This window comes from Drosophila ananassae (assembly GCF_017639315.1).
Source record: "Drosophila ananassae strain 14024-0371.13 chromosome 4 unlocalized genomic scaffold, ASM1763931v2 tig00000054, whole genome shotgun sequence".
Taxonomy (NCBI): domain Eukaryota; kingdom Metazoa; phylum Arthropoda; class Insecta; order Diptera; family Drosophilidae; genus Drosophila; species Drosophila ananassae.
The window spans coordinates 1065979-1093202 of record NW_025319037.1 but is presented as its reverse complement, the minus strand read 5'-3'; the positions used below and the strand labels follow the sequence as shown (position 1 = coordinate 1093202).

General features: G+C 41.6%; 1 protein-coding gene across 4 annotated transcripts in view; it reads right to left on the bottom strand.

Annotated features, from left to right (window-relative positions):
* Positions 1–27224, bottom strand: part of LOC6494740 (glutamate receptor ionotropic, kainate 2) — a 374202-nt gene that overhangs the window by 40530 nt on the left and 306448 nt on the right. For all 4 annotated transcript variants that reach the window (XM_032452178.2, XM_032452179.2, XM_014904084.3 and 1 more), the window contains one exon: positions 8406–8594. In XM_032452178.2, coding sequence (XP_032308069.1) covers positions 8406–8594 — 189 coding nt within the window. The remainder of the gene's footprint in view (positions 1–8405; positions 8595–27224) is intronic.

Genomic DNA, 27224 nt, shown 5'->3' with positions numbered 1-27224 from the left:
AAAGTTATACCCGTATCGCTACGCGCTTGTGCAGTGCCATATTTGGGTGAGCATTTAATAACTTGCGCTCTACCGTAGCTCTCTCTTTACTAACTCCCTCCTCTACCTACCTTTTATTAACCTTAGTTGGTACAGTGGTTGAAGGCTAATTTGCTTAAAATAAAAAAAAAATAATAGAAAATTTAAAAAATTATAAATTCATTTTTGCTTATTTGTAATTTTTTAAAATGGAATACAATGTGCAATAAGCCGATGTCTTCGTCCCAGGCCAGCATCTATTGTTGGCTGTGCGAAAGTGTCTCACATGCCAAATGTGCTGGCCTTACTGCATCTGTCTCGGATGCCATATCCCGCCGTGTTGGCCTCCATTATTGCTGCAGTGGGTGCCGAGCTGTCCAAGATGAAATGAGATATTTCATGCGACAGACCGAGAGTGGGTTTAAAGATTTGATCGTTGGTGTCCGAAAAATCAACGATCAACTCAGTGCGCTGGATGTTCAATTCAATAGCCTTCAGCTGTTGAATGAATCTCTTAAGCGGAAAAAATCTGCTACTAAGGAAGTTGCAGCTCCAGAGATCGCGGGAATAATGCAGCCGTTCATTTCCCTTGCTACTCCAAGAGCAGGGTCGGTAAATGAAAAGTCAGCACCCGAATTTACCGTAGCAAAGCATAACTTGTCTGCTTTGTCCTCCATGGCATCACTAAAAGTGATTCCCAGGAATACCCTAGAATTAACCCCCATAGCTTCCACTAGAAATGGTAACCCGCCGCCCGGACCACCGGAACGGACTGATGCCGCGGTATTATCGACCGTGGCACCAAAACCATTACAGGTAATACCACCTGTTAGACAAATATTTATCTCACGGCTAGCCCCCGATACCTCGGAGATAGATTTCTCGGCTTATATCAAAGCCAAAACCAAGGCCGTTATCAGAGTGGAAGACATTAGGAAATTTAAATACTCCTACTCGAGGCGCATGTTATCCTTCATGATACGTGTGCCAGTGCCGATGTTTGTGACGATATGTTCGCCTGGCTTCAGGCCAGAGGACATATTTGTACAGGAGCATCAGCCGAGTAAGGTAAAGAAAAAAAATTCGAAGCCTGCTGGAGTCAAGCTCCCAACATCTGTCTAATCCGACTCTTCAAAAAACTAACATCTTCTATCAATCTTACCTATCAGAATTGTCGGGGCCTATGTAGCAAGCTCCCTAGACTTTATTCTGATAGTCTTTCCTTTGCGTCCCATATTATAGTCTTTACTGAAACTTGGTTAAAGCCGGAGATCTTTTGCTCCGAAGTTTTTCCAAGTAGGTACACCACTTTTAGACGTGACCGACCTCTGCGAAGAGGAGGAGGAGTCTTAATTTCTATTGGGTGTTACCAATCTTATATCAGATATTGACCTTCTGGTAGTTCTTGGCGACTTTAATTTACCAGAACTCAATTGGTCAATTACTGAAAATGTAATTTTCTTATCACTTTCCACCAATCATGATTTCACGGCGGGCATCTTTGACTTGTCCCTAGGCCAGATCAACCATGTTAGAACTTTGTTAGGTCGGCTTCTTGACTTATGTTTTGTATCTGATCCAGATGGTACCACACTTTCCAGAGCTTTGCCCCTCCCAACCCCTGAAGATCCATACTACCCTACGCTTGAAGTTTCAATTGAAACCAATTCTGGAGTCAATCAGAAGCCTTCCTGCATATCAAAGAAGATTCGTTGTTTTCGTAAGGCTGATTTTCGTAAAATTAATTTGTTAATCGATACTTTTGACTGGTCCGATATTCTGGCATGCACTGATATAAATATCATCCTAGATAAATTTTATTTGACATTAAATTCATTTTTTGACTTAAGTGTGCCGTGGAAATATCCGTCCGCTGCAAATAATCCTCCTTGGTTTACAAGGTGCCTAACAAAATTGAAAACAGATAAAGAACCTGTAGCAGCATAGATTTCTCAAGATACTTAATAGCTCGGCTAAATTTCACCGTGCATAACGCCGAATGTAATAAAAATTATATTCGCCGCTGTCGGATTCAGTTCACTCAGGATCCAAAGCAGTTTTATAACTTTGTAAACACGAAGCGTAAACATATATCAGGCCATTGCTGATTTATTCGCAAAATTTTTCCAAACAACGTATTCACATCCTAAAACATTCAACCAACTAATCGTATAATTGTTCCATTTCTTTCTGAAACGATTGGATCTTCAAAAGGTAAAACCAGTTTATTCGCCAGGCCCCGACGGAGTTTTTCAACTTCTCTTTGGAATCTTCGATTTTCCCCTTCAAATGGAAGGAATCTTTCATAATTCCTCTGCACAAAAAGGGGAAAAAATCCGATGATGCCATCCGATGATTAACATCGCTTATATTACTAAAAGCTTATTTATATCCTTGGTCCGTCCGATACTGGAGTACGGTTCATGTGTCTGGTGTCCCCAATACGGTGTTCATCAAGACCGCATAGAATCCGTACAAAAGAACTTCTTATTATTTGCTCTTAGAGGACTTAACTGGGACGCAAATCTTCACCTACCTTCGTATAATAGTAGACTCCTACTAATAAACTTACCCTCCTTAAAAAATCGTAGAACAATGCTGGGTGTCGTTTCCTACACAACCTTATTAATGGTGATGTAGATAGCCAGCAATTACTAACACGCTTACAGTTTAACGTTCCGAATAGAAGGACCAGAAACTTTAGTCCTTTATTCTTAAGCCATTGTAGATCGACATATGCACAGCATGATCCCCTTAGGATTTTATGTTCGAACTATAATGGTCTGTATCATATTATTTCTCTTTCTTCCCTGTCAAATATGAAAACCTCCATTTTAAATTACCTACAAGAGCATACTAATTCTTCCTCGTTTTCTTTATAATCCTTCTATTTAAACTTATATTTACTAACTCGAATTTATTCCCGCGATTCGAGCCGTACGTTATGCGCCAGACGCCCCTCGGTCGGTTGGGCGGGAGGTGGGCTGTACGTATGCAGTGGGAACCGCGCGAAAAAAAAAAAATAATAATAATAATTTCACCTGCTCCATAACCTTTAAGCTCCCCTGAACCAAAGTCCAGAACAAACATAGGTACTATCACCCACAGTTTCCGCGGTACACCTTAAAGAAGAAATTGATCAAATTTTACCTTACATTGAATTATGTAGGCCGTGTAATGGCGATGACTAAAATTAAAAAATGGTATCTAGCAGTTAGCATATCTTTGGAATACTCATCCAAAGTTGAAATCTCAGATTTTCTACATTAATTTTTGGTCTTCTATGATTTTCCCCAAACATTTTCCTATGGAAGATTTTTATTTTCTTGTTGAAATCAGTAGATCATACCATATTTGAATTTTGGATTTAAGGGAAAACTCGAAATAATTTTATTGAATTTATTATAGGTGGTTAAACAATATTTTCGTCAATTAAATTGGAATTTTTAATTTCATATTTTCAAAAAGTCATGGTCAGTTTCGCATTCGCTTTTGGGAGCTTTGGTTGGTCTTCTGCGTATTGGCTGCGTTTTTGGGGTTAAATTGACCCACCATAAATATTGGAAATTTGAATCGAAATAGTTTAACAATAACGGAACAATTTTTAATCTCCGTTTGTATCTGTCTCTCCGAGAGAGAACAAACGATTATATTGAACTGTGTCGCTGTGGACATTACCCTACACTGCGGATTCGGCATTTCCGACTTCTCTTAACGAATGCCGTTGCAAAATAATTTTCTACCCTTAGACCCTATATAAATAAAAATATGGATAGTGAATGGATATTCCTCTTCCGCTTTTGGCTTTGTCGGCTTTTGAGCTTTGCAATTTTGGACCTCATAGCCATATTCGTAACAAATTTAATTTTAAATCACTCATCTTTCAGACCTTTTACAATGTCAGGACGGCTGGCTTTGGTGCTTTTATAATCTGATAGGTGTAGTAATTTACCGACGCACTATCAGCAATTTCCTAAAAGGGCATAATTTTCTAGGTTGTTGACCTGCAATTATTTTGCAGTGTTTTTCAGATGTTTCTGTGTTTAATAATTGTTAAATAGAAGTGGTTGGGCACAATCTGCTGCTTGAGCTTACATATCAGGTCAAAGTTCGTTTTTCTAATATAATTTAGGGGTGGTTTTTTAGTTTTCGAGTCACCAGGGGGCTGGGTTTCTCCTTCTACAAAATTGCCATGTACGGCAAATCTGTTTCTATTGTTGCTAGAGGAAATGCTTGAAGGTGTGGATACTTTTGGCAAGCCTTCCTTTTTTTTATAGTGCTAAGCTTTCGATTTACATGTACAATCCAATCGGTACAGGTCTGCATGAGAGCACCTTATGTAAGCGGTGTAGTTTTTGGGAGAGGAACTGCAGAACGGAGCTAGCTTGCGCTGAGAGAATTCGCTGGTAAGTCGGCGACGACGGTCACGTGTGTGTTGTTGTTATTGTAATGTACTTATCAACTGTAGTTACCGATGGTACGGTTGAAGTGATTTCCCAAGCTGACGTCAGTGCATCGATTTGTAAGAGGGAGGTGAGCTCCATTCCTGTATAGCGACAGCACTGTTTGGGCATTGAAGTTGGGGCGTCAAAGAGCTGACTTTTTCGGTCGCGGTCAAGTTGCATTGCTTTTTGGCTCCGGTGAAATATACAAAAAGTATGCGTTATTCCGAACAATGAATAGTTGGCGCTAGTCTTGTTTCTGTTATTGCCATTCGCGGCTTTGACTCGTCGGATTACCGGGAACACTAATGGAGCCAAAAAGCAATTGGTTTTATTGCCGACATTAGTTTAGATTTTGTTTTGTTTGTTTTGAATGTAAAATTTGCAAGGGTTTAAAGCGTCCTAGCGTCTCTTCGTTGTGAATTAGTCTTTCGAACGAAAAAAAACAGGGCAACCCTGTTCAATGCTTGAAACTGAACCGCCCATTAGAAATCCGTTGCAAATTATTAGTTTTTCCAAAAGGAGTTAGAATTGCTGACATTATAGAAATGTCTCTATAATTGGCCGCACTTATTCTTCTCTGTCTGTCTCACAGTTTCGTATGCACTTTGTTGTCATTGTTGGCTTTTGGGAGCTTTGGAAAAGATCCTCCGCCAAAGCTCTTGTTCTTACCTCTATATTTGGAGTTGTTATTGACGGGCCGCTAGTTTGTTGTATTGCGCGGAATTAACTCTCAATAAGTTATACATTGGAATTTGAAGTTGTTTTTATTCGGCTGCTATCAAAAGGCGCTATAGCGCTGGTAGCGTTATATTTGGTGACCCCGACGTGTTCGCGAAGTTCAATCAGCTTAATTGCGCCAGAAACTAAAAAAACTGCATGATAATAAAAACAAAAATAACAATAAATTTTTATTTTTCGTTTTGCATTACTCGCGCTGAAAATATACCGGTTAGAGTACGGATGTGAAACTATTGGATGTGCTGCCGCAACCCGGAACAGGATGCTGCGGAAAAGAGCAGAGGTGACCTGCCAGGAGATGAAGACGCTGCATCATAAGGGGAAGGCTGCGGCGCGGAACGAGGATTGCGTGAGGGGTTCACCGCGCTTTCAGAAGCCTTCCATCTTGGGAGTCCATGGCACGATTCTTGGACCCAAGGTGCCCGACTCTTGAGTGCGTCGACTTTTCTTTTGCTGCGTATCACCAGCTAACCAACTGGGCCGAGGTAAATCTTCGAATAACCGATCATCGTGCTTGGTTATTATCCCCCGTCCAGCTCTATGCGCCCTGGGTGGTGTTTTGGAGCACTCGCTTCCTACTTGTCCAAGCTTCATTGCCTTGCCAATTAGTCAACGGTACGACGAAGTGCGACGGCTGAACAGCTGTTTTGTATGTTTGGAGAATGTCCATTGTCCACGCGGAAGTTCAGCTTCCCTTTGCCCAACGTGCAATCGCCGACATCATTTCTAGTTGCACTATTGCGGGCAGCTGTTCAGTCCTTACAATTCCCCACCACAATAAGGGCTTGGTTTCCACCGATGGTGTTGCCGTTGCTATCCCACCTTTCCAGTCAATCAACACCGGCTTGACTCATCCGTGGTCTCATCCGTGGTTCATCAGGTACCTTCCTGCCTTGCAGAGTGTTATTGGATTCTGGTTCACAAGTTTACCTTATCCCATCGCGGTTGGCAAGTCAACTTCAGCTTTGTCGCTCGAAATGCTGTGTAGCGGACGCCGGTCTTGTCGGCACTGAGTTTGCTACGGATGGAGCTTCCGTTAATGTGTGTGTGAAGTCTCGACTAACCATATATTCTGCGAACCTAGAGGCTTTTATAGTTTTCTATATTGCAGACTGTCAGCCCAGCCTAAAAATTGATATTTTGAAATGGAAGATTCCTCAAGACGTAGCTTTAGCTGATCCCAACTTCCACAGACAGCAGGGTGTGGACCTGCTAAATGGAGCCAGCCTGTTCTGCAAAAAGTCTAATTCGACTAATTGGCAAGGCAATAAAGTTTGGACAAGTAGGAAGCGAGTGCTCCAAAACACCACACAGGACGCATAGAGCTGGACGGGAGATATAATACTAACCATGCTCGAAGATCGGTTCCGTCGAGAGTGGCAGGATCCAACTTCTGGAGGACAATCTGGATGAAGCATCCTTGGATCTCGGCAGCTGATCCGGAACTCATGGGAGCCCGCATATGCCCATTGAACTGATCCAATAGCTCGCGCAAAGTAGCAACAGACCCTGGCTCGACCACATGAAGCTACAAGATCTCGTTGATGTGAGACTGCCATGCCATACAAGGCAGCCCACTCCTTGCCACCGTTGCCGATGCCAACATTCAGCGGCGGCTGTACCGACTGGCCTGATTTCTACGCCCTTTTTAAGACCACGATTGACAGCCATCCTCACCAAACAAAAATGGAAAAGCTCCGGTGGCTCATTTCATGCCTGCGGGAGTCAGCCTTGGAGACGGGGAGAGCGCTGGAAATTACTCACGTGAACTACGATGTGACCCTTGACCTATTGCGCAATCGTTTTAGTAATCGGCGATTCTAATGAACCCTGTTCCTTTAGACCTTTCCCAAGGTCAGGTACCGGGATGATTGCCTCAAATTCTTTTAAAATCACTTGAAGCCCCTTGCTGCTTTTAAGCTAGTAGGTGTTGTAATTTATAGACGAACTATCTAGAAATTGTGTAACAGAGCGGATACAGAGTGGAGCAGAAGCGAGCAATGGCTAGTGATGGTGGTGAGTCGACGATAACGTTGACGTGGTTGTTATTGTGATGGTAGTTAGCGATGGCACTGAGTTGTGATTGCCCAAGATGACGTCAGTGCATTGGTAAGTGGGGGCCAGGGTATTGTGAGCTCCATTCCTGAATAGCGGCAACACTGTTTGGGCATAAAAATCGGTCGCGGTCAACGACATTGCATAGCTTTTTGGCTCTGGTGCGATATAGCTTGTTGCTATTATTTTCATTCGTGGCTTTAATACGTTGTTAATACGATGAACAATAACCTTACTGCAATAGGCTTTGTATAAGGTATTCATAATCATTCGATGACGTCTCAAGTCCCAAAAATTAGAATGTGTTAATAAATTGGGTGTTCGGCCGTAGAGCACTATGCGGCTACAATTGTCGAACTTGAACTCGCGCGAGTATCGGTATGTCATGGATCGGTATGTCGTGGTCCAAACCTATTGAACGCCTGATTGCAGTTTTCCTTCCTTCGGAAGGTGGTCCATCTAGCTGGAGTAACGCGCTAAGGCTAGATGGGTAAAAGATCCTAGTGGTGGTCCTTCTAACTGCAGCAGCACGCTGCGGATTTTATGTACGTGGAAGATACCTTTTTCGGTTTTAGGTCGAGACTTTCATTATTTTGGATAAAAGCTATCTTTTTTCAGATGTTATATTACATACAATTGTTTTGACTTAGCTATGGTTAGAAGGTCAATGTTAATAAAAATGCGAAAAGTAAAGGAAGTACATAACTGTAATAGTAGCTCACAAGTTTACAGACTTTCAGCCCAGCGCTTTGCCTAGACGTCGGCAGTTGGCGCATCCGTCTTCTAAAGAGCGAGTTTATCTTATGAACAGCTCTGCATTGAAAAATTAAAATTAAAGCCTGGTTTGCCGATGCTTCAGAATACTTGGCGCGGTTGGACCCTTTGTGGCGGCGGTAACCAACGAAAGCTTTGGAACCCTTTGGGGATAAGGTTTGGATAAACTTTGGATAAAGTTGATTGCCTAATGATATTTTGAGTATCGCGATTAAGAGCACAGAATAACGAACCTTGTTCGGTTGTAGTTCAAAAATGTCTTTATTTTCGAAGAAAGCGATATTTTTTTAGATGCATAATTACATAAATTTGCAAGAAGGTAGTTAGAAGGCCAATTTTAAATGAAAGTACGTGCTTAGGTTTGTTAACACATACCTATGCTTTCTAGACCAAGAGAATTAACTTTTGATGATTGGCTATTACTTTTTCGGGTACAAGTCTCATCAGAATTTTTCCACCACTTATCATATAATATTTGAATTTCTCCTTTTTCTTGGAGCTCCAGTATAGCCAATGAAATTTTATCTCGCCATGGTGATCCTTTTGGTGTTGCTATTCCATACCCTTGAAAATAAGAACAAATAATTAGATAAAAGTTTAATATTGATAATTGTATAAAAATTTTATTAAAATAATTTGAAGTCACTAAGAACGAATTTAAAGTTTCAATTTTAAATTTATAATAATACCTGAAAAAGTGTGAAGAAATTAAATCTCCCATTAAAGTACAGGGAAAAAATATTTGCGTTTTAAAATTCCTGTTAAAAAATGAAAACCTGTTAATGAAAAACTATTAATTTATGTACTTATCAATATTTATGTTGACCCCTTTAAAGTAATCCCCCTCAAATACGATACACTTATGCCAACGGTTTTTCCAATCCTCAAAGCACTTTTCGGTATAGCCTTGAGCTCTTCCTTTATCTCTTCAATCGTTGCAAATCTTCATCCTTTCATAGGTCTCTTTTGAGTTTTGAGAACAAGAAAAAGTCACATGGGGCAAAATCCGGTGAATATGGTGGCTGAGGCATTATTGTGGTGTTGTTTTTGGCCAAATAATCAATCACAAGCAAAGATGAGTGAGCAGGGGCATTATCGTGATGCAAAAGACATGAATGTTTTTTCCACAATTCTGGACGTTTCCTTCGTATTGCTTCTCGCAAACGGCGCATAACTTCCAGATTATATTGTTTATTGACCGTACGACCATATGGTAAGAACTCCTGATGCACCACGCTATGGTGATCGAAGAAAACAAAACTTTGAAATTTGATCGAACTTGGCATGCTTTTTTCAGTCATGGCTCACCTGGGCTCTTCCATTGGGATGATTGGGCATTGGTTTTGACATCATAACCATATACCCATGATTCGTCACCAGTTATGACCCTTTTAAAAAAATCTGGGTCTTCTTTTGGTCAAAATTCAACAAAAAATCGCCGAGCACGCAAAACAACTTTACTCCTCTCACAACCAAACAAAAAATGGGATTCACTTGAAACTTGGTACAGATGTTAGGGAAGAGTGTACCAACATAACAAAACAAAAAAATCGATAATGAAAAATATGTTGCACGCGATATTTGAAAAGTCACCTTACTTTTTGAACACACCTCGTATATAATTTTCCATTTTTTTTTATTGTATATCGTCAACATTGCGGTTTATGTATAAAACAACACTTCGTTCATATGGCTGCCTCCATGTCGAAGATGACCATTTTTACCGAAAAATTTTTTCTGATTTCACCTCCATTTCCATTTTCACCTCGGTGGTTATGTTACTAAGCAAAACTGTCGCATTTCGGGTTCAAAAAAACCAAACGAAGTTTTGGAAATGCCAAAGCTTTCACAACGAGGGACTGATTGGTGCGGCATGTGATCGGGTGGGATCATTGGGATCATTCTTTGAAAACGAGGAAGGAGCCGCCGTAACCGTTAATGGTGTCCGCTACCGCGGAATGTTGAAAGACTTTTACAGTAGGACGGCGCTACGTGCCACACAGCCAACGTCACAATCGATATTTTGCGCGGTACGTTCGAAAATCGCATAATAATCCGAAACGGCCATGTCAACTGGCCGCCTCGCAGCTGCGATTTGACCCCGTTGTACTTTTTTTTGTGGGGTGCCCTCAAGAGTAAGTGTTTCGCCAACCACCCAGAGGCGATTGACCACCTAAAGCACGAGGGCCATACCATCGAAAATGTGTCGAAAAATTCTGTCGACCGAATGGGCTACTTTAAAGCAAGTCGAGGCAGCCATATGAAGCAGTCATATGAGCGATGTGGTCTTTCATACATAAACCGCAATGTTGAGGCTATTCAATAAAAATTTTTTTTTTATATACTCGTTTTTTTATAGCGATTTTTTATAGCGACTAGGTCTCTATGGATATCTTCATTGCGAATATACCATGGAGCTCCTGTGATGGTTCTGAGCACTTTAGACTGTGCCCTTTGGATAACGTCTATATTGCTACTGCTTGCATTGCCCCAAAGTTCGGAGCCATACTTCCAGATAGGCTTTATGACTGAATTGTAGAGTAGTACTTTATATTCCAGTCGAAGTGGGGAACGAGGGTTGATAAGCCAGTGCAGTCCTCTGGATTTATGTCTTAATTGGTCCCGTTTCGCTTCAATATGTTTTTTCCACGTAAGACGCCTGTCCAGGTGGACGCCGAGATATGTGACCTTATTCACAGAGGGGACTATGGTATTATTTAGAGTTGGAGCGGGGCAGTTTTGTCTGTTGAGAGTAAAGGTAATGTGTTTAGATTTTTCACCGTTTATCTTTATACGCCAGTCCGCCATCCACTTTTCTATTAGTGCAAGGTGAGAGGAGAGGCTTCTGGATGCCTCCAGCGGGCATTTAGATCTTTTAAGTATGGCTGTATCATCGGCAAATGTTGACATAGTTAGACGCTGGTCTGTTGGGATATCTGCTGTATATAGAAGATATAGGGTGGGGCCGAGGACGCTACCTTGGGGTACGCCCGCCTTAATTTCGAACTCTTCTGTTGTAAAGTTTTTTTTTGTTTTACAGTGAACACTCGATTAAGCAGGTATGTTTTGAGCAGCTCATGACAGTTTTGTGGGAGTATTAGTTTTATTTTATACATAAGTCCTTGCAGCCAGACTTGGTCAAATGCCTGGGATATGTCCAGAAATATAGCAGAACAGTATTCTCGCTGTTCATAGGCGGTTCGAATTTCAGATGTGATACTGTTCACCTGCTCTATGGTGCCATGCTTTTCTCGGAAGCCAAATTGATGTTCGGGGATTATATTTTTCGAAGTCATATGAGGCGTGATACGGAGCAGTAGAAGTTTCTCAAAAAGCTTTGATAAGCATGAAAGTAGACTTATTGGTCTATATGAAGAGGCCAAAGCTTTATCTTTCCCTGGTTTCGGTATCATTATTATAATGGATTTTTCCCATTGTTGGGGGAAGTGGCTAAGCTTTGTAATAGAGTTAAATAGAATTTTTATATAATTGATGGCGCACGCAGGGAGCTCCATAATCATTTTCGGCGCAATGAGGTCATACCCTGGAGACTTATTTGGCTTGAGGTGCTCTTTGATGACCTTAGTGATTTCAGTTGTTTGAAATTCTATAGCTGGAATTGGATCTGGAATTGGTAGCTCTGGAAGAATGAAAGGAGAGGCTGCTTGATTTTGAGTAAAAACTTTACAAAGGTGACTAGCGAAGACGCTTGCTTTTTCTTCATCGCTGCGTGCCCAAGATAGCGATTATAGCGATTTTAAAACGCGAATCTCTCGTGAGCCACCAAGGAATAAGAGCAAGGAATACTAGGGGAAAAAGCTGCAAAGGGCCATAAGATGGCATTGGGTATCGCAGGAGAAGTTGTAAGAAGCAGAGAAACGAAAGACGCCGTGACCAGTGGAGTTCAACCGCCCGCGAGTTCAAGTTCGACGATAGTGACCGCATAACGCTCTACAGACGAACTCTAATGATGGCAAAATCGTTGCAAAAGGACGTATACCATTTCATAATTTGATAATTATCGTTGATATAAGATAACACTTGTTACAACGCTTTGATCTCCAGAATAACCGCAGTCTTATTGCTGTCTTACTGTATAACGCGCCACACCCAAAGCAAAAATCGTGGTGACGCTAAGGAAAATCTTTTAGTCTAAGACCTATAGTCGCACAATTCCAGCACTTCGTTCGATTTTCATTTAGGATCATCAAAATCTTCTGTTTGCTTTCCTGAATAAATCCTTCGGACTCTTCATCTAAAGATCATCGAATATCTTTCGCCTTAAAACTGGGCTTATGACAACAGCAGAAATGTGTGATATCGGTGCCTGGAAGCCGCGCAAGTGCCACAAATGTCTTTTTACCGGTTAGGATTCTCACACGGGTCAATGTTTTCGCAAAAAGTGTCCCGCACCTGAATAAATAGAGGAAATGGATACCTCTTCTATACAAGAATACCTCTGTGACTACGCGAGCGCGTATTTGAATGCACCCTTCATGCACCCGTTTTCATCCTTCACGGCTTTTTCGGTCTGCATGAGTTCATGAGCGGGCCTTCGCTTGGTTGGCATCATTTATTTCTCTCCGTTATCCGTGACTCCAATCACTCACGTGTGTGGACCCTGTTTTTGGCTCGCTAGTCGTCTATCGGACTGATGTAGGGAATGACACCTATCTTATTCTAAAGTCGCTGTTCGAGTGCCTTGATTAAACACATTCTCCTGAGGCTACCTCTAGACGCAATCGTTTTGATTCCCACTTTATTTTAAATCCAATTGTATTTCTCCCTCTCTATAGGTAGTCCTTCATCCTAAAAATTCCAGCTTTCAAACCAGACTTTTCCATTGGGCGCGGTGTCCGGCCTCTTTATTTAGCTCTCGTCGCAACAATTAATCCTGCTCTATTTCTCTTCTGCCGCTACTCCTCCGACTTCCAGAGTCACGACGCTCTGGCCGTTGGCTGATTTTGCCCCTAGGCACGTCGTCCCACTGAGTGAGGGCATTGCGCTCTCCCTGCACTCCTCGCCAATGCATGCCGTCTGACTTCCACAATCTGTCTCTGTTGTAGGACTGGCTGCGCCGCCCCAGCTACGTTCCACGGTGTCCTCCATTTTCGGCTCATCCTGGGTCGTTACAGGTATGTAAAGCGCAGGAATCTAAAACCAGAACCTTCTTTTGTAATATCTCATAATCTAGATCAGTATTGCTAAAGAAGCACGTACTGATTTGTACAAATTTAAATTTGTTGTAACTTTGACGATTTCTTTAAACAAAAAGTTGTAATTTCACTTAAAATTGGGGCAGTTTTTCCTTAATTAAAAATTCTCTGGGATCGCCTTAAGATTTGCGGAAAGATTTCAATCAAAACAAGAAAGGAAAGCTAACTTCGGGCGGAGCCGATTTTTATATACCCTAGTAGTTAGGTAGCAGCTTATATTATTATATATATATATCGGATCATATAAATTTCGCCGATCATTATGAAAATGTCGCCATCAAATCAATTTTTTAATAAAAGTACTTGAAAAAACTCCAAGAATCTTTAAAAATAGTTGTGGTTGTGCCATTTTAGATCGTTCAGTTACATGGAAGTTAAAGTCAGATAAAGTCGGACGATCCTTATGAGTCGGAGTCAGTAGAAAGTTTCATCTATTTATCCTAAAAAACGACAAAGTTATGCAACTTTCGATCATTCTATGATAGCTATAGAAAGTATAAAAACGGCCGATCCATATGAAACTTTGAACATAAGATATCTTGGCAAAGTATAACATGTGTAGAAAGTCCCAACCCTCTAACTCAAAAACAAAGGTTGTGACATTTACAATCAATCAGTTATATATTAATTTTAATACCCTTTGCAAGGGCATATATATGGAAAATTATTCGATTTATGCTGCGTGCCAATTTCAACATTGACGGCGGACGAACAGCTCGGCTGCGCTCAAAAAAGAAGGAGAAAGAGGAAAGCTCCAGACAGTGACTGAAATTAACAGCAAAGTGAAGTGCCAAACAAAAAAACTTAAAAAGCAGCCAGCTAAAGCAGCTGTGCTTGCCGAGAAACAATATGCGAAAAAAGTGCCTCAAAAAAATAAATTCTTAATTATGGAAAATGAAAATACAAATATGAATAATCAAAATCTGAATAATCAAAATCCTACCGAATCCGATCTTATGGAGACAGAAGATGTGTCGCTAAAACGTGCCCACTCTGTCGATATGGACTCCAGTAATACTAGTGCTTCGGAAGAAGACACTTCTACCTCTGAAGAAGAAGAAGATGAAGACGACGAAGAAGAAGAAAACACAATTACTAAGGCTCAATTGCTGGGCCTTATGCTCGAATTAAACAGTCTCCGAAAGGAAGGAAATAAATTAAAACTTGAAAATGCCATTCTTAAAAAAAATCAGATAATAACACAACTGTGATCTCGACTCCAAACGACTTCCCACCATTATGTAATAAAACATTGAAAACAACAGCGGTGCCGGCACCGCAACAGCATCAACGTCATCATCAGCAGCAGCATCAACATCATCATCAGCAGCAGCATCAACATCATCATCATCAGCAGCAGCAGCAGCAGCAAAAATAACAGAAACAACAACATTAAAAGCGTCAGCGGCAGCAGCATTATCAGCAGCCTCATCCTTCAAGCAACGAGAAGCCATTCAACGACCACCTATTATAGTGAGCTACAACCAAAATCCTAAAGTATTAAATAATATAATGTATACTAATTTCAATCGTAAGAATTATAGGTTAAACTTAATTAATAAGAACATAACCCATATCCAAACTTTTGAACTAAGCGAATTTGAAAAAACAAAAGAAATTTTACTGGAGAAAAAAGTCCTTTTCTTCTCTTATACACCTAAACAGTACAAACCCCATAATATTATAATAAAAAAAATACCCCCCTCAATTTACAACGAAAGTGAGATAACATTAGCCCTAACAGAAGCACTACCTGACCTTAAAATAATTAATTCTAAACCATTTAAAAACAATATGTGGAGAGTGCAGGTAGAAAAATCAAAAAACATTAAAAAATTCTTCGATCTCAGATACCTTCTAAACTGCAAGATAGCTGTAGAAAACTTCAAACCTATCCCTAAAGACATTTTGCAATGTCATAAATGCCAAAGATTTTCCCATGTATCTAAAAATTGCAACATGCCTTATAGGTGTAGTAAAAGCACAGAACAGCACGCTCCGGGAGAATGCAAAATTAAAAAACCAATAAATGACACGGAAAAAGAGCAAACAAAAACTTTACTAAAATGCGTAAACTGTAATGGTCAGCCGAAACGCAAGAATCTGCCCCATTAGGTTGCAACAAATAAATAAGAGACAAACTGCCAATCAACAAAGATCGCAAGATAAGCATAAAATTGCACGCACCATAAGTCATTTTACCCAAAAAAAACTAACCCAAACGTATCCAATGCTTCCCACTTTAAAACTTCTAATCAAAGGGACCAAAATCTGCCCAAAAATACCAAAGAACATAATATAACATTTCGAACTATTAACAATGACACCAAATCTGCATTTGGCAAGGACATAATAGAGTGTATAGACCTCATGAAACAACTAATATCAGGATACCCAAAAAATCTTCATGACAAAAAACGAATTTTAATGGAATTTATTTTTAACATTTCAATATGAGCTTTAAATGTATTCTCAGCTCAGGAATCATATATGACACTGAGAAAAATCTTATATTTTACCACAGAAAACACGACTCTATAAACCCAAATGCAAGCCTCAGGTACAACATCCAGCAATAATCTAAACCCCCACCTCCCTAACCACCACAAATCCTTTTCCCTCCTCTACCCCTATTTATTTATTTATTTTTAGCCTTAAGATACGCAAAAACACAAACAAAAGTCATGCAGTTTTTTTTTTTTATTATTAAACTTTTTCCCCGCAAATTCAGCAAAGTAATATAATATTTAAATTTTAAACACGAATAAAACTTCCAAGGACATGGTCCAAATATGCATAAAAATAATAAATGTAAAAAACCTTGAAAAACTTAGGTGTAAGGTAGTATAATCAAAATGTAAACTAAATTGTAAGCCAGAACTTGTCAAACTAGCTTTACGTATATTCAATGTATTCTTTATCCATGTACAACAATCAAACACATACGACAATAAAATTTGATTTGATTTGATTTGAACAGCGTGGAACGTAACGGTTCCGGGCGGGCCGTCGTAGCCGCGCTCGAATGTCGTAGGAGAGAGCGGGGACGGCGGATAACTTAGCGGCCCACGACAGCGCGGCTGTGTTTAGAAAATGCAGAAAAGAAGAGATGCATTTGGAACGGCCAAAATGGGGAGCACGGGGATATCTGGACGAAGTTCGGTGACCTGCATAATATGAATGGATCGGATATATATATATATATGAATCGGACGCCCAAGCGGGGCAAAGGGGGGCAACAAAGGGAACCAACCAATGAAAATGCGACGGGATTTCGGGAACGAATTAATGGCGAGAACAGAGGCATGAAGGATTAACGGCATGAAGCGAGAGTTACAAGGATTAAAGTTCGGTTCAGGCGCTGTTTAAGGAGGGCCACTGGAGAGAATCGAAGCCGAGTCTTTTAGGGAAGCTGGAAGTGTTGATTAAAAGACCCCCCGTGGGTAAGTCTGACATTCCAGCGGGAAAGTTTCCTTGGAGGAATTAGGAGTATAGGCTGAAGGACCCCCCGTGGGTAAGTCCGACAGTCTCAAGTGCGGGACTTAGAGCGAGAGCGCAAGGATCTGAGATCCGTGGCTCAAGTACCCCCTGTGGTGTGGACCCGCGGCTGTACGCGAGTCATCAAGCAAGGATAAGTCAAGGAGCAAGTGGCGAAAGGATCAAGGATCCGCGGCGGAACTGAAGCCCAAGGGTAAATCGAGTCGGGTTGGATTATTCCCGGACACGACAGGTATCCTGGTGTCGGAGCAATATCGACGGATCGGTCTGGCGTATGCCTTATCGATTCCTTGCCGTTACGACCAGGTGTGATTCTGTAAAGCGAGGGGTGACCAGCTCGGGAACTCAAGTCCGCATATAAAACCAAACAAGGACACCCCGGTCAAGTCAGGAGACTCTTGATCCAGGATTGCTGAGGCGTACCCACAACGATCCTCTGGAGTGAAGGAGGCGCGACGCCAAACCTCTGGTCAACTATAGATCCTGCGGAGCGTAGGCATGCAGGTGTTTGGAGGTGAGTGGCGAACGCAACCGGGGATGTGCCCTGTAGGGTAGGAAGGCTCTTCGTGCCCTGATCCGGGCACCAGGTACCAAGGAAGGATATACTGCCCGGCGTATGCCGGGAGGTGTGCCAATCGGTCTGCTAACACAGATTGAGTACCGGCCACAGCGAAAGGGCATTCCAAGTGAGTCAAGGATAACGACGATACACAGCGCCCATAACAATAGGAGCAGCGACAACGAGAAGCGGATAATAGGCGAGGTCAACGACAGAAGCAACGGCAACAACGGGAGTGGGTCAACGGCGACACCAACGACAAGAGCGGCAACGGGAGCAGCGACAGCGGCAGGAGAGAAGCACCATAGGCCCTGCAGCTAGAGCACGTGAGTCCAAACCTTAGTTGCCTTAGCAACCGCGAGCCGAACCGGCGCCAGGCACCAAGACCACATGACCTGCTCGGAGAAAGCTTCGGGGGGGGGGGCGTGTATATTGGCACCAACCCTGAGCGGTGACCGGGGAAAACGGAAGGACGAGCGGTCGAGCATCAGCATCAGCTTTCGGAGTCAACTCTGGTGAGATTCACCTATACACCCATTGAAAACAAGCTAGATGTAAAAAGGGATATTGTTAAACGAAGCACTCGGTGTTGTTTCTGGGCTTGGGCAGTCACGTCGAATATATAAATTCGGTGGAACGACCCATAAACTCTGTAACCTAGACACGGCATTTTTTTCGAGCACAAACAAGTAAAACAGTTCGATACAAACGGTAAGGTGGAAGCATACACTCCGAACTCTACAAGAGCAGTGAACTCCTGTCTGAGCAATATGACTCCTGGCTTGGAAGAAAACTGTGCTTATCTCCAGCAGTTTAATGGCTTAGTCTGCTAAAGTGGTGATGCGCAGCTTTATAATCGCCCCAACACTAGCTATAGCATATGTTGGTGTCATGCTGCACACGACCAGAAAGGCGCAAACGTCTGTAGGGCCTTAGCAAGAATCATGCTAAACACAGAAGACCTCAGGCAGGGCCGCAGACTACTAGTTTAATCAGTCCTCAGATCCGCAATTCTGTACACCACCCCCATATGGGCTAAGGGTACTAGAATTAAGACGTATAGGAGAGAAAACAAGAGTTATCTGCGAAGTTGAGCGCTCAGCAAGTTATCTGCGCTCAAAATAATCTGTGGAAAGTCCCAACCGTGTAACTTAAAAAAAAAGCAAAGTTACAGGTCAAAAGACAGACGGACGGACATGTTGGATGGACTCAGGAGGTGATCCTAATCTATAAGAATATCTATATAATAACTCTGTATAACAATTAATTAATTATAATCTGTCTGTCAGTTCCTACGTGAACTATCTAAAAAAATGAAACAGAGTAACTTAATTTAAAAAATATCGACTTCAAACTTTGGACTTTTGACATTTATCTTCGGACTAAAAGAAAATTTATAAAGAAGAAACTAAAAGAAATGCATTACAAATAACAGAAAAACAAATACAAAAGATAATTATTTAATAAAAAAAATTTGGAGTAACCCAATGTTGAGCTATCAGCGTTTTGATAGCGGCTGAATTAATAAGACGAGGTTCAATTTATATTTCAATTTATTATAGGTCAATTTAACCCCAAAACAAATGCAGCGGCCGATCCAATCCAATAGCTACAATTTCTGTAACCACAGCTACAACCATTGCAACTCAAAATACCGCGACATCAACGATTACAGCGAGTACAAAATCCACAATTTCGGAAAGTGCCAAAGCCGCTACATCGCTACATCCAAATTAAGCGCAAGCTCAGCCCGCAGAGTAATCCGGCAGGCAATAAAACAAAAATTAACTGCGTCCAGAAAATCCACGAAGAACGAGGCAGATCCAGTAGTAACAGATTTGCCCTACTGGCGGAGGTTGACGAAAACCAACCAGCGCAAGACACCGCAAAAAAACCCAAGCTCCCTCCAATCGTCAACCGAATTTCGGCGTTGATCAGGAACAGTGACAACTTGTTCATGTTGTCATGTTGTCATGTTGTCTTGTTTATCAAAGGGAACATCCATGAAACAAAGGTGCAAACCAAGAGTAAAGAGCACTTCCGAATCGTGGCCAAATATCTGGACAATGCTCAGAAAAACTATTACACGTATCAGCTGAGGGCAAGAGCATACAAGTGGTGGTAAAAGGAACATTAACATTCTAAATAAAGATAAAAAGCCACAACCCCTCTCCAAGGTCGTGCTCGAGATAGAAAGCAGGTCGCTGAAGAAGAACGAAGTCCACCCAATCTACAAGCTGCAATATCTTTTAGACCGGAGGATCACTGTTGAAGAGCCACATTAACGCAATGGTCCTGTGACAGTGGCGTAGATAGCTTTTTGATATGGGGGGGGGGGGAAATGACTCAGAATAATATCCTGTTTTTTTTGTAAGTTTTATTTTACACTGCGATAATAATCCGCAATCTGCGATAATAATAATAATAATGCTGTACTGCACAGTCATCGCGTAAAAATGTGTTTCTTTTTCAATTTTGAGATTATATCATCTTATAATTCTCAGACCCAAGGGGGGGGATTGATTCCCCTGATACCACCCCCCCCCCCCCCCCCCCCCCCCCACAAACTTGAACTCGCGCGAGTAGCGGTAGGTCCCGGAGTCGTGGTCAAAGACCGTAAATAGTCTGACTAAATTTACCTGGATTCTGCAAGGGACTTCTCGGGTTGGCCAGACGCTTGATGTGATCAGGCAGGAGTTGATGTGCTTGAACTGATTCCTTATCGGCCGGTCCTACTGGCGGTCCGTTTTACGGGAGGAACACTCGAAGTGGTTAGGTAATGCGGGGTCTACTTGTGGTCCGTTTCACGGGAGCAACACTCGAAGTAGACTGGAGTGCCGCGGGATCAACTCGTGGTCCGTTTCACGGGAGCAACACTTGAAGTAGACTGGTACGCCGCGGATTCTACTTGTGGTCCGTTTACACAGGAGCCACTCGAAGTAGATTCGATGATGAAAGTTCTACTGGTGGTCCGTTTACACTGGAGCCACGCGAAGTAGATAGCTTTCAGAGAGTCCTACTTGTGAACCGTTTTACACAGGATCACTCGAAGTAGGTTGATTTTAAGTGCCGTGGTTCAGAACTATCTTTATTTCAGAAGAACAAGTCTTATATAAGATGCTAAATTAAAAGGTCAATGTTATGGACGTGCTAAAACTAATGTTAATGCCAGGGTCACCCACCTCTAAGTCTGCTGACTCAGATTGTTTGTTCGTGTACTGCACACGCATTTCGGCTTAGCTGGCTGGTTTTTGCTTGCATCGGTCAGTCGGTCATTCTTCCCGCTGATATGCTGATTCTGCTTCTGGCGCCGTCTACTAGTGCTGGGTTAATAGGTTGGATATAGTTTTAAGCTTATTACCAATTATTTATAGGTGAGAAAATCGGTTAGTGGGTTTGTATATAGGTGAGAAAATCGGTTAGTGGGTTTGGATATTGTTCTCCCAACATTCTCCCCCTCCCCATTGAGGGACTCAATCCAATGCGGCTTTGCGTTGTTGTTGGACCGTCTCAGTGAATTGATGTGTACCCTTGCACTAGAACATATTGTGGTTCTTAAAACTAGTTACTAAAAATCTAATGTTAATAACAAAAAAACATTTTGCATCATGTGGGTGAGATCTCCAACATTGATAAGATACCAACGATAATTCTATCCGGCCTGTTGTCTCCTTCGCCTTGTTTCGCGCCCTCGTAACCATTCTCCTTGGGCATCCCATGTAGTATTAGGCGTTTGTTCTGGTTGTTCAGTGCGCATACAGGACTCTTGGTCCTTTCTTGACCTTGCTTCTTGCTCCCTTTTGAAGATGCCTATTACCCATGCCTGCCGGGTGATGTGTCTCCTTCCTACATCCTTTAGAATTGGAGGTGACTTTAACTTCCTGACTTCCCTTGTTAACTGGCCCTTGCCCTCTGTGCTCCTCAGTTGTGAGTTGACAACCTTGGGCTTGTGGTTCAGGATCCGTTTGCGGCTCTCCTCGTTGATCCGCCATGATTGGGGAACTATGTAATCTTCCAGATTTTACAATTTGCTCCTTGCCGATGCATGCAATCAAACCTTGTTCCGATACGATTTCACCGATACCATTTAGTGGCTTGTTAGCTTCCGGTGTCCAAGCCGCCGTATTACCGACGACTTGTTCTGCCTTAATATTAGAAGCTGATTCTGGTTGCACTGGCCCCATCACAATCCATCCAAGCGCGGTATTTTTTAGTAGTGGCTGTCCTTCTCCCAAATATGCCTGTTGGGAGATGATTTCGGCGCCCAACAACAGATCAATATTTTGGGGCTGCGTAAATTCAGGATCGGCTAAACGCAACTGAGGTGAGATATTTTTGGCGCTTGTATAGGGTGGGATGGTTGATTGGGCATTATTACTGGTAGTACCACGACGTTGATTTGATCTTCGAAGTCAGTGGTTAATGATGATAGGGTCACCACAGCCCTTATTCGTGATCTTTTAGTTGTTCCTCCCAGTGCAGCGATGTTCAGGGTTGATGGCTCCAATTGTAGTCCAAGTGTGTCAGCCATCCTTCTGGTGATTATGTTAATCTGTGATCCAGAATCTAGGAGTGTGCGGCATTGCTGAGGGGGTCCGGCTGGTCCATGTAAAGCCACTTGGGCGGTTGGTACCAGAACGGTGGGCTTATCTATAAGCAGGGCTGTGGCTGAACACACCAATCGTGATGAACTGGATCGAAGTGGAGCGGTCGACATATTTTTCTGCATTGTTACTTGACTGGTTGCCTGACGCTCAAGGTTTTCTAACATCTCTGTATAATTAGATGTAGATAATACGTGGAATTTTATGAAGTCTAGTATAAGTTAGTTTAGGGTGGAGCGGGAGCGCAAGTGAAGCTCTCACTTGCGCTCTCCCATGAATTCGCCCCGCTTCGCCGCACTAGATAAGCTAGGCTTAAGGTTTTGTTAATGTGAATATATTCGAATTTATAACGTCGAAGAGTGCACGCATTTTCGTTTTTCGTTCGTTTTTTTCGCAATTTAATTTACTTTCTACAGCCACCTATTTTTCCTTTCGTTTTCGCGACGAGATAAAATAATCTCAATAAACATTTTGGCGCCCCCGGGTGGACTGAGGTATAATTAAATAAAAAAAAAGCAACAAAAAATAGTGACAGTGACACATAACATATATAAACAATATATGTAACATATATACATTCAAAAAAAAAAAAGAGTTGCTCGCGACGGTTGTGCCAGTGAATTCAAAATACAAATTAAAGAATTCTCCGCGTCGCGAAACTTCTTCAATCAACTACATAGCTGCTACTGGAAGGATTCGTCGTCCCCATGCCCTGCACCTGCATCAATTGTGAAAGGAAAGTGGCCGCAGGATTAAAGGATCCGAAAGCAGAAGCCCAGGTATTTGTGCAAAAAATTGAAAGTTGAGATAAGACAAATTAAAATCCGTCTTGTGCTGGGATATTGCACCCTCCTTTCAATTCTTGGCGCATACGTACGTAGAAAAAATAGTAGAGCAAAAATAAATAACAACATATATAAAAATTCTAAAATTTTAATTATAAATATATGTGCTAACCTAAATGTACTGCCTGTGGATAAAATAAAAACGAGAATATTTATATTATTTGCAATCACTGTCGCCCCCCCCCCCCCCCCTACCCCTTGTTCTCGAATTTACAATACTAAAATAAATACTAAAGTGCAGCCAAAAATTATTTTATTTATTACAGACAAAATAAAGGTGCATATATATTTGGTTTACATACATACAAATAGATGCAGCGATAATATTCTCGTTTTCGTTTCCCACCGTTATCCGCTGCTGTATGTATGTATGTATATGCACTTTTTGGCGCGTATAGTTTACCGGTCTGCCAAGTGACGCGCTCCCCTACAATTTGGTTGAGCATATTGGTTTCGGTGTCATTGGCGACCAACTATTTTTTTGGATACTCTGTGCCTCGACTATCAATAATTCGTTATCAATTAATTAATCAATTTAGATTTGGTTAAATTTAATAAATTATTTATTATATTTAAATAAGATTAATTAATTATTTTCGTTTTCGCATTTTCTTGTTGTTGAATTAAATTCAATAAATTTTTAAATAAATTTTAGAAAAATTTAATAAATAAAAATTTAAGAAATTTATTAAATTTTTAATATTGTTATTTTAAAATTAATAAAAAATTTAAATAAATTATTAATATTAAATTTGCATTGTTTTCGTTTTTGTATTGAAAAAACAAGTTTTTTTAAAATGGAAAGTACTAAACAAAAACTTAATTCCACGACTCTTATTGACTTAAAAAGAAGATTAAATGTCAAAGTTAATAGCATTCGCCGGTTGGAGGAACGTTTGGAAGATGGATCACTTCCTCTAAATAAAACCGAGCTAGAGTGCAGGCTTCAGGTTTTAGATGAGGCAATTTCTAAAGCAAATGAGTTGCAAGACCAGATCGAGCAAATAGATGAATTGGATGATTTCGGAGCCGAGTTGGAAGAATTAGGAATAACTACCAAGGCAAGGATCATGTCCTTATGTAATGCCTTTAATTCAGCTGAAGACTCCCGTTCAGCTACTGCAATTTCTGCAGCCCCAACTCGAGCTCGACTTCCTAGTTTGGCATTGCCAAAATTCAGTGGAAATTATTCGGATTTCAAAAATTTCATAAGTCTTTTCGAGACATTAGTTGACAAAGATGTGAACATTCCAGTTATCGAGAAACTTAATCATTTAATTTCTTGCCTCTCTGGTGAAGCCTTAGGAACTGTCAAGGCATTCCAGGTCACCGAGAGTAATTACGACAAAGCTATCGCTAGTCTAAAAAGAGTTTATGATAACGAATGTCTCATCTTTGCGAACCAAATACGTCAACTGTTCTGCCTTCCGAAAATTTCCCAGCCGTCTGCGTCGTCGTTGAGGGGTCTCATCGACACTGTATCATCAATTTATGGATCATTATTATCCATAGGAGATGATACTAAAATTGCAAACTCAATGATTATTCATTTAGTTTTGAGTAGAGTGGATCCAGTGACCAAGCAAAAATGGGAAGAGTCACTGGATTATGAGGAATTGCCGCTGTGGTCCGATTTCGAAAAAATACTAAATCGTAGATGAAGAGACTGGCAAACCAAAACAAGAAAGAACTGGGTTCGGCAAGCAACTGAATAGAACTTCGCAATAGAAATAGCAGTTATTGTAACGCGAACAACCATTTTTTGGCCCAGTGCAGTCCGTTCGCTCGCCTTGTTGTAATGCAAAGGTTTGAGTTTGTTAAGTCAGCCTCCCTATGTTTGAATTGTCTGCGAAAAGGTCACACGGTAGCGAATTGTAAATCGACCAGGTGCCAAATCTGTTCAAGATCGCACCATAAACTTCTGCACCGATTTACAGTGACCGAAAATAGCTTAGCATTACCACCACCCACACAAAATCCTCCTCCAGAGTTAACGAATGATGGCCCTTCTACTTCACATGCTTTGCATGCGTCGTCTGTATAAAGGGTTTTGTTAGCAACGTCGATCGTAAGCGTTCGCACAAAAAATGGTGAGCACATCTTGGCCTGAGCATTACTTGACTCAGGGTCACAAATGAATTTTATTACAGAAGATCTTGCTCAACGCTTACAGATCCGTAGGGAGGAATCGTGCATCAACTTGCTTGGAATTGGTCAAACTAATTCACAAGTCAAGAAAAAGATACACACCGTGGTGAAGTCGAGAGTCAATGGTAGCGAGTTTCCGTTCGACTTTTGGGTTTTGAAAACCATTTCAGGCTATCACCCTGACCAGTCAGTGAACGTGAAAGATTGGACCCTACCAAAGAACTTGCCGTTAGCAGATCCATATTTTTACAAACCTCAGCGGATAGATATGCTTATTGGAGCTGAGTCAAATAAAACAAGGTCCGAACCATCCCATCCTTCAAAAAGGTTCTTCAAAATATCTGGCAAATTCCTCAACTCCTCCACAGCCAGTCTCTAGTCTGAATTGCCAAGAGGAAATATTAGAGTCAATAGACAAAAACTTGAAAAAAATTCTGGTCGTTGGAAGAAGTTCCATCTTCTAAAAAGATGTTGTCGCCAGAACAAGAGCTATGTGAGGAACATTATCGGAAGAGTACAAGAATACTGCCATCAGGTCGATTTGAAGTGAAACTTCCATTTAAGTCGGATCCAAGCGTTTTGGGCAATTCATTCGAGATAGCCAAACGCCGATTTCTGTCGCTCGAGAGAAGATTATCTCGAGATCCGAACTGAAAGAAAATGTATTTGGAATTCATGGAAGAATACGAATCCCTAGGCCATATGTCCCCTGCAAGCAATGACGTTCTTGCTTCTCCACACTACGTCATACCCCACTGTGTGTCTTGCGGCCGCAAAGTACAACGACCAAACTTCGAGTCGTTTTCGATGCGTCCTGCAAGACATCCACACAGAAGTGTTTAAATGAGTTGTTGATGGTGGGTCCAACAATTCAGGAAGAGCTTTACTCAACTCTTCTTAGATTTCGGCTGAACAAATTCGCTCTGGTAGCCGACATAAAAAAGATGTATCGTCAAGTGATGGTAAATGAAGCAGATCGACGATACCAGTTGATAGTGTGGAGAAAAGACCCGTCTGAGTCCTTGAAATTGTGCAAGCTCAACACCGTTACTTATGGCACTGCACCAGCCCCATTCCTGGCCATAAGGTGTTTGAAGAGGTTGAGTGAATCCGCAAAAAAAATACGTTCCCTCGAGCTGCAAAAGTTATTGGGTCTGACTTTTACGTCGACGACATGTTAACGGGTGCTGGTTGCGTGGAGGAGCTAAAGACAATTAAGTCTGAAGTAACTCAGGTTCTTCAAAACGGTGGGTTTGAATTGAGCAAGTGGTTTTCAAACTCGCCTGAAGTTACTGCATCCGAGAGCACGGTTAAGCCAATAACACTTTCGGACTCAGAGCTGACAAAAACACTAGGAATCGTTTGGATTCCTAAAGATGACGTGTTTAAATTCGAAATTGATATGTCAGTCATGGGTCAAAGGGCGACTAAGCGGAATATTCTTTCGGTGACGTCAAAGCTTTTCGACCCTCTTGGCTTATTAAGCCCGATCCTTATTAAAGGAAAGATCCTGTTACAGGAACTTTGGCTCAATAAGCTAGATTGGGATGAGTCCATTCCACTGCACTTGGAAACCGCATGGAACAAGATTCAGCTTGCCTTGTCACAGTTAGAAGAGATCTCAATACCGAGATTTGTGATGAGTGAGCCAATGTCACCAATTGAAATTCATGCCTTTTCTGACGCATCGATGAGAGCCTATGGAGCCTGCGTCTATATCCGTTGCAAATCTGCAGAAGGTAGTAAAGTCTCATTGTTGACTGCAAAGTCGAAAGTAGCGCCGCTCAAGACAAAGACGCTCCCCCGTCTTGAGTGGCATGTACCAACTAAACAGAACCCGGCAGATATTGTGTCAAGAGGTGGAGACGTAAAGGAAACGATAGAATCAATTTGGTTCACAGGTCCATCGTTTTTAACGGAGCCGGAAGATAAGTGGCCAACGAGCTCTCGGTTGGATCCGTCACCAGAGATTTTGCAGATGGAAGCAAACTCATATTTGTTGGAAGTGATAGAAGGATTTTCCTCTCACTTAAAACTGCTGCGAGTGTTCGTTTACATGGTCCGCTTTATAAAGAAGTGTAAAAAATTAGTAGTTCCTTCTGATAATGTAACTTCCCCTGTCGAATATCGAGACGCGTTTAATAAAATTGTCCAGATAGTCCAAGAGCACGAGTATCAAGAGGAAATTAAAAATGTTAGAAAAAATCTTGTTGTTAGCCCAAGCCTACAGAAGCTAAGTCCGTTTGTCCATGAAACCTCTCAGGCTGGGCTTACCTTTTCGTTGTTGCGGGTCGGGGGGCGACTAGCCAATGCTCCTATTTCGT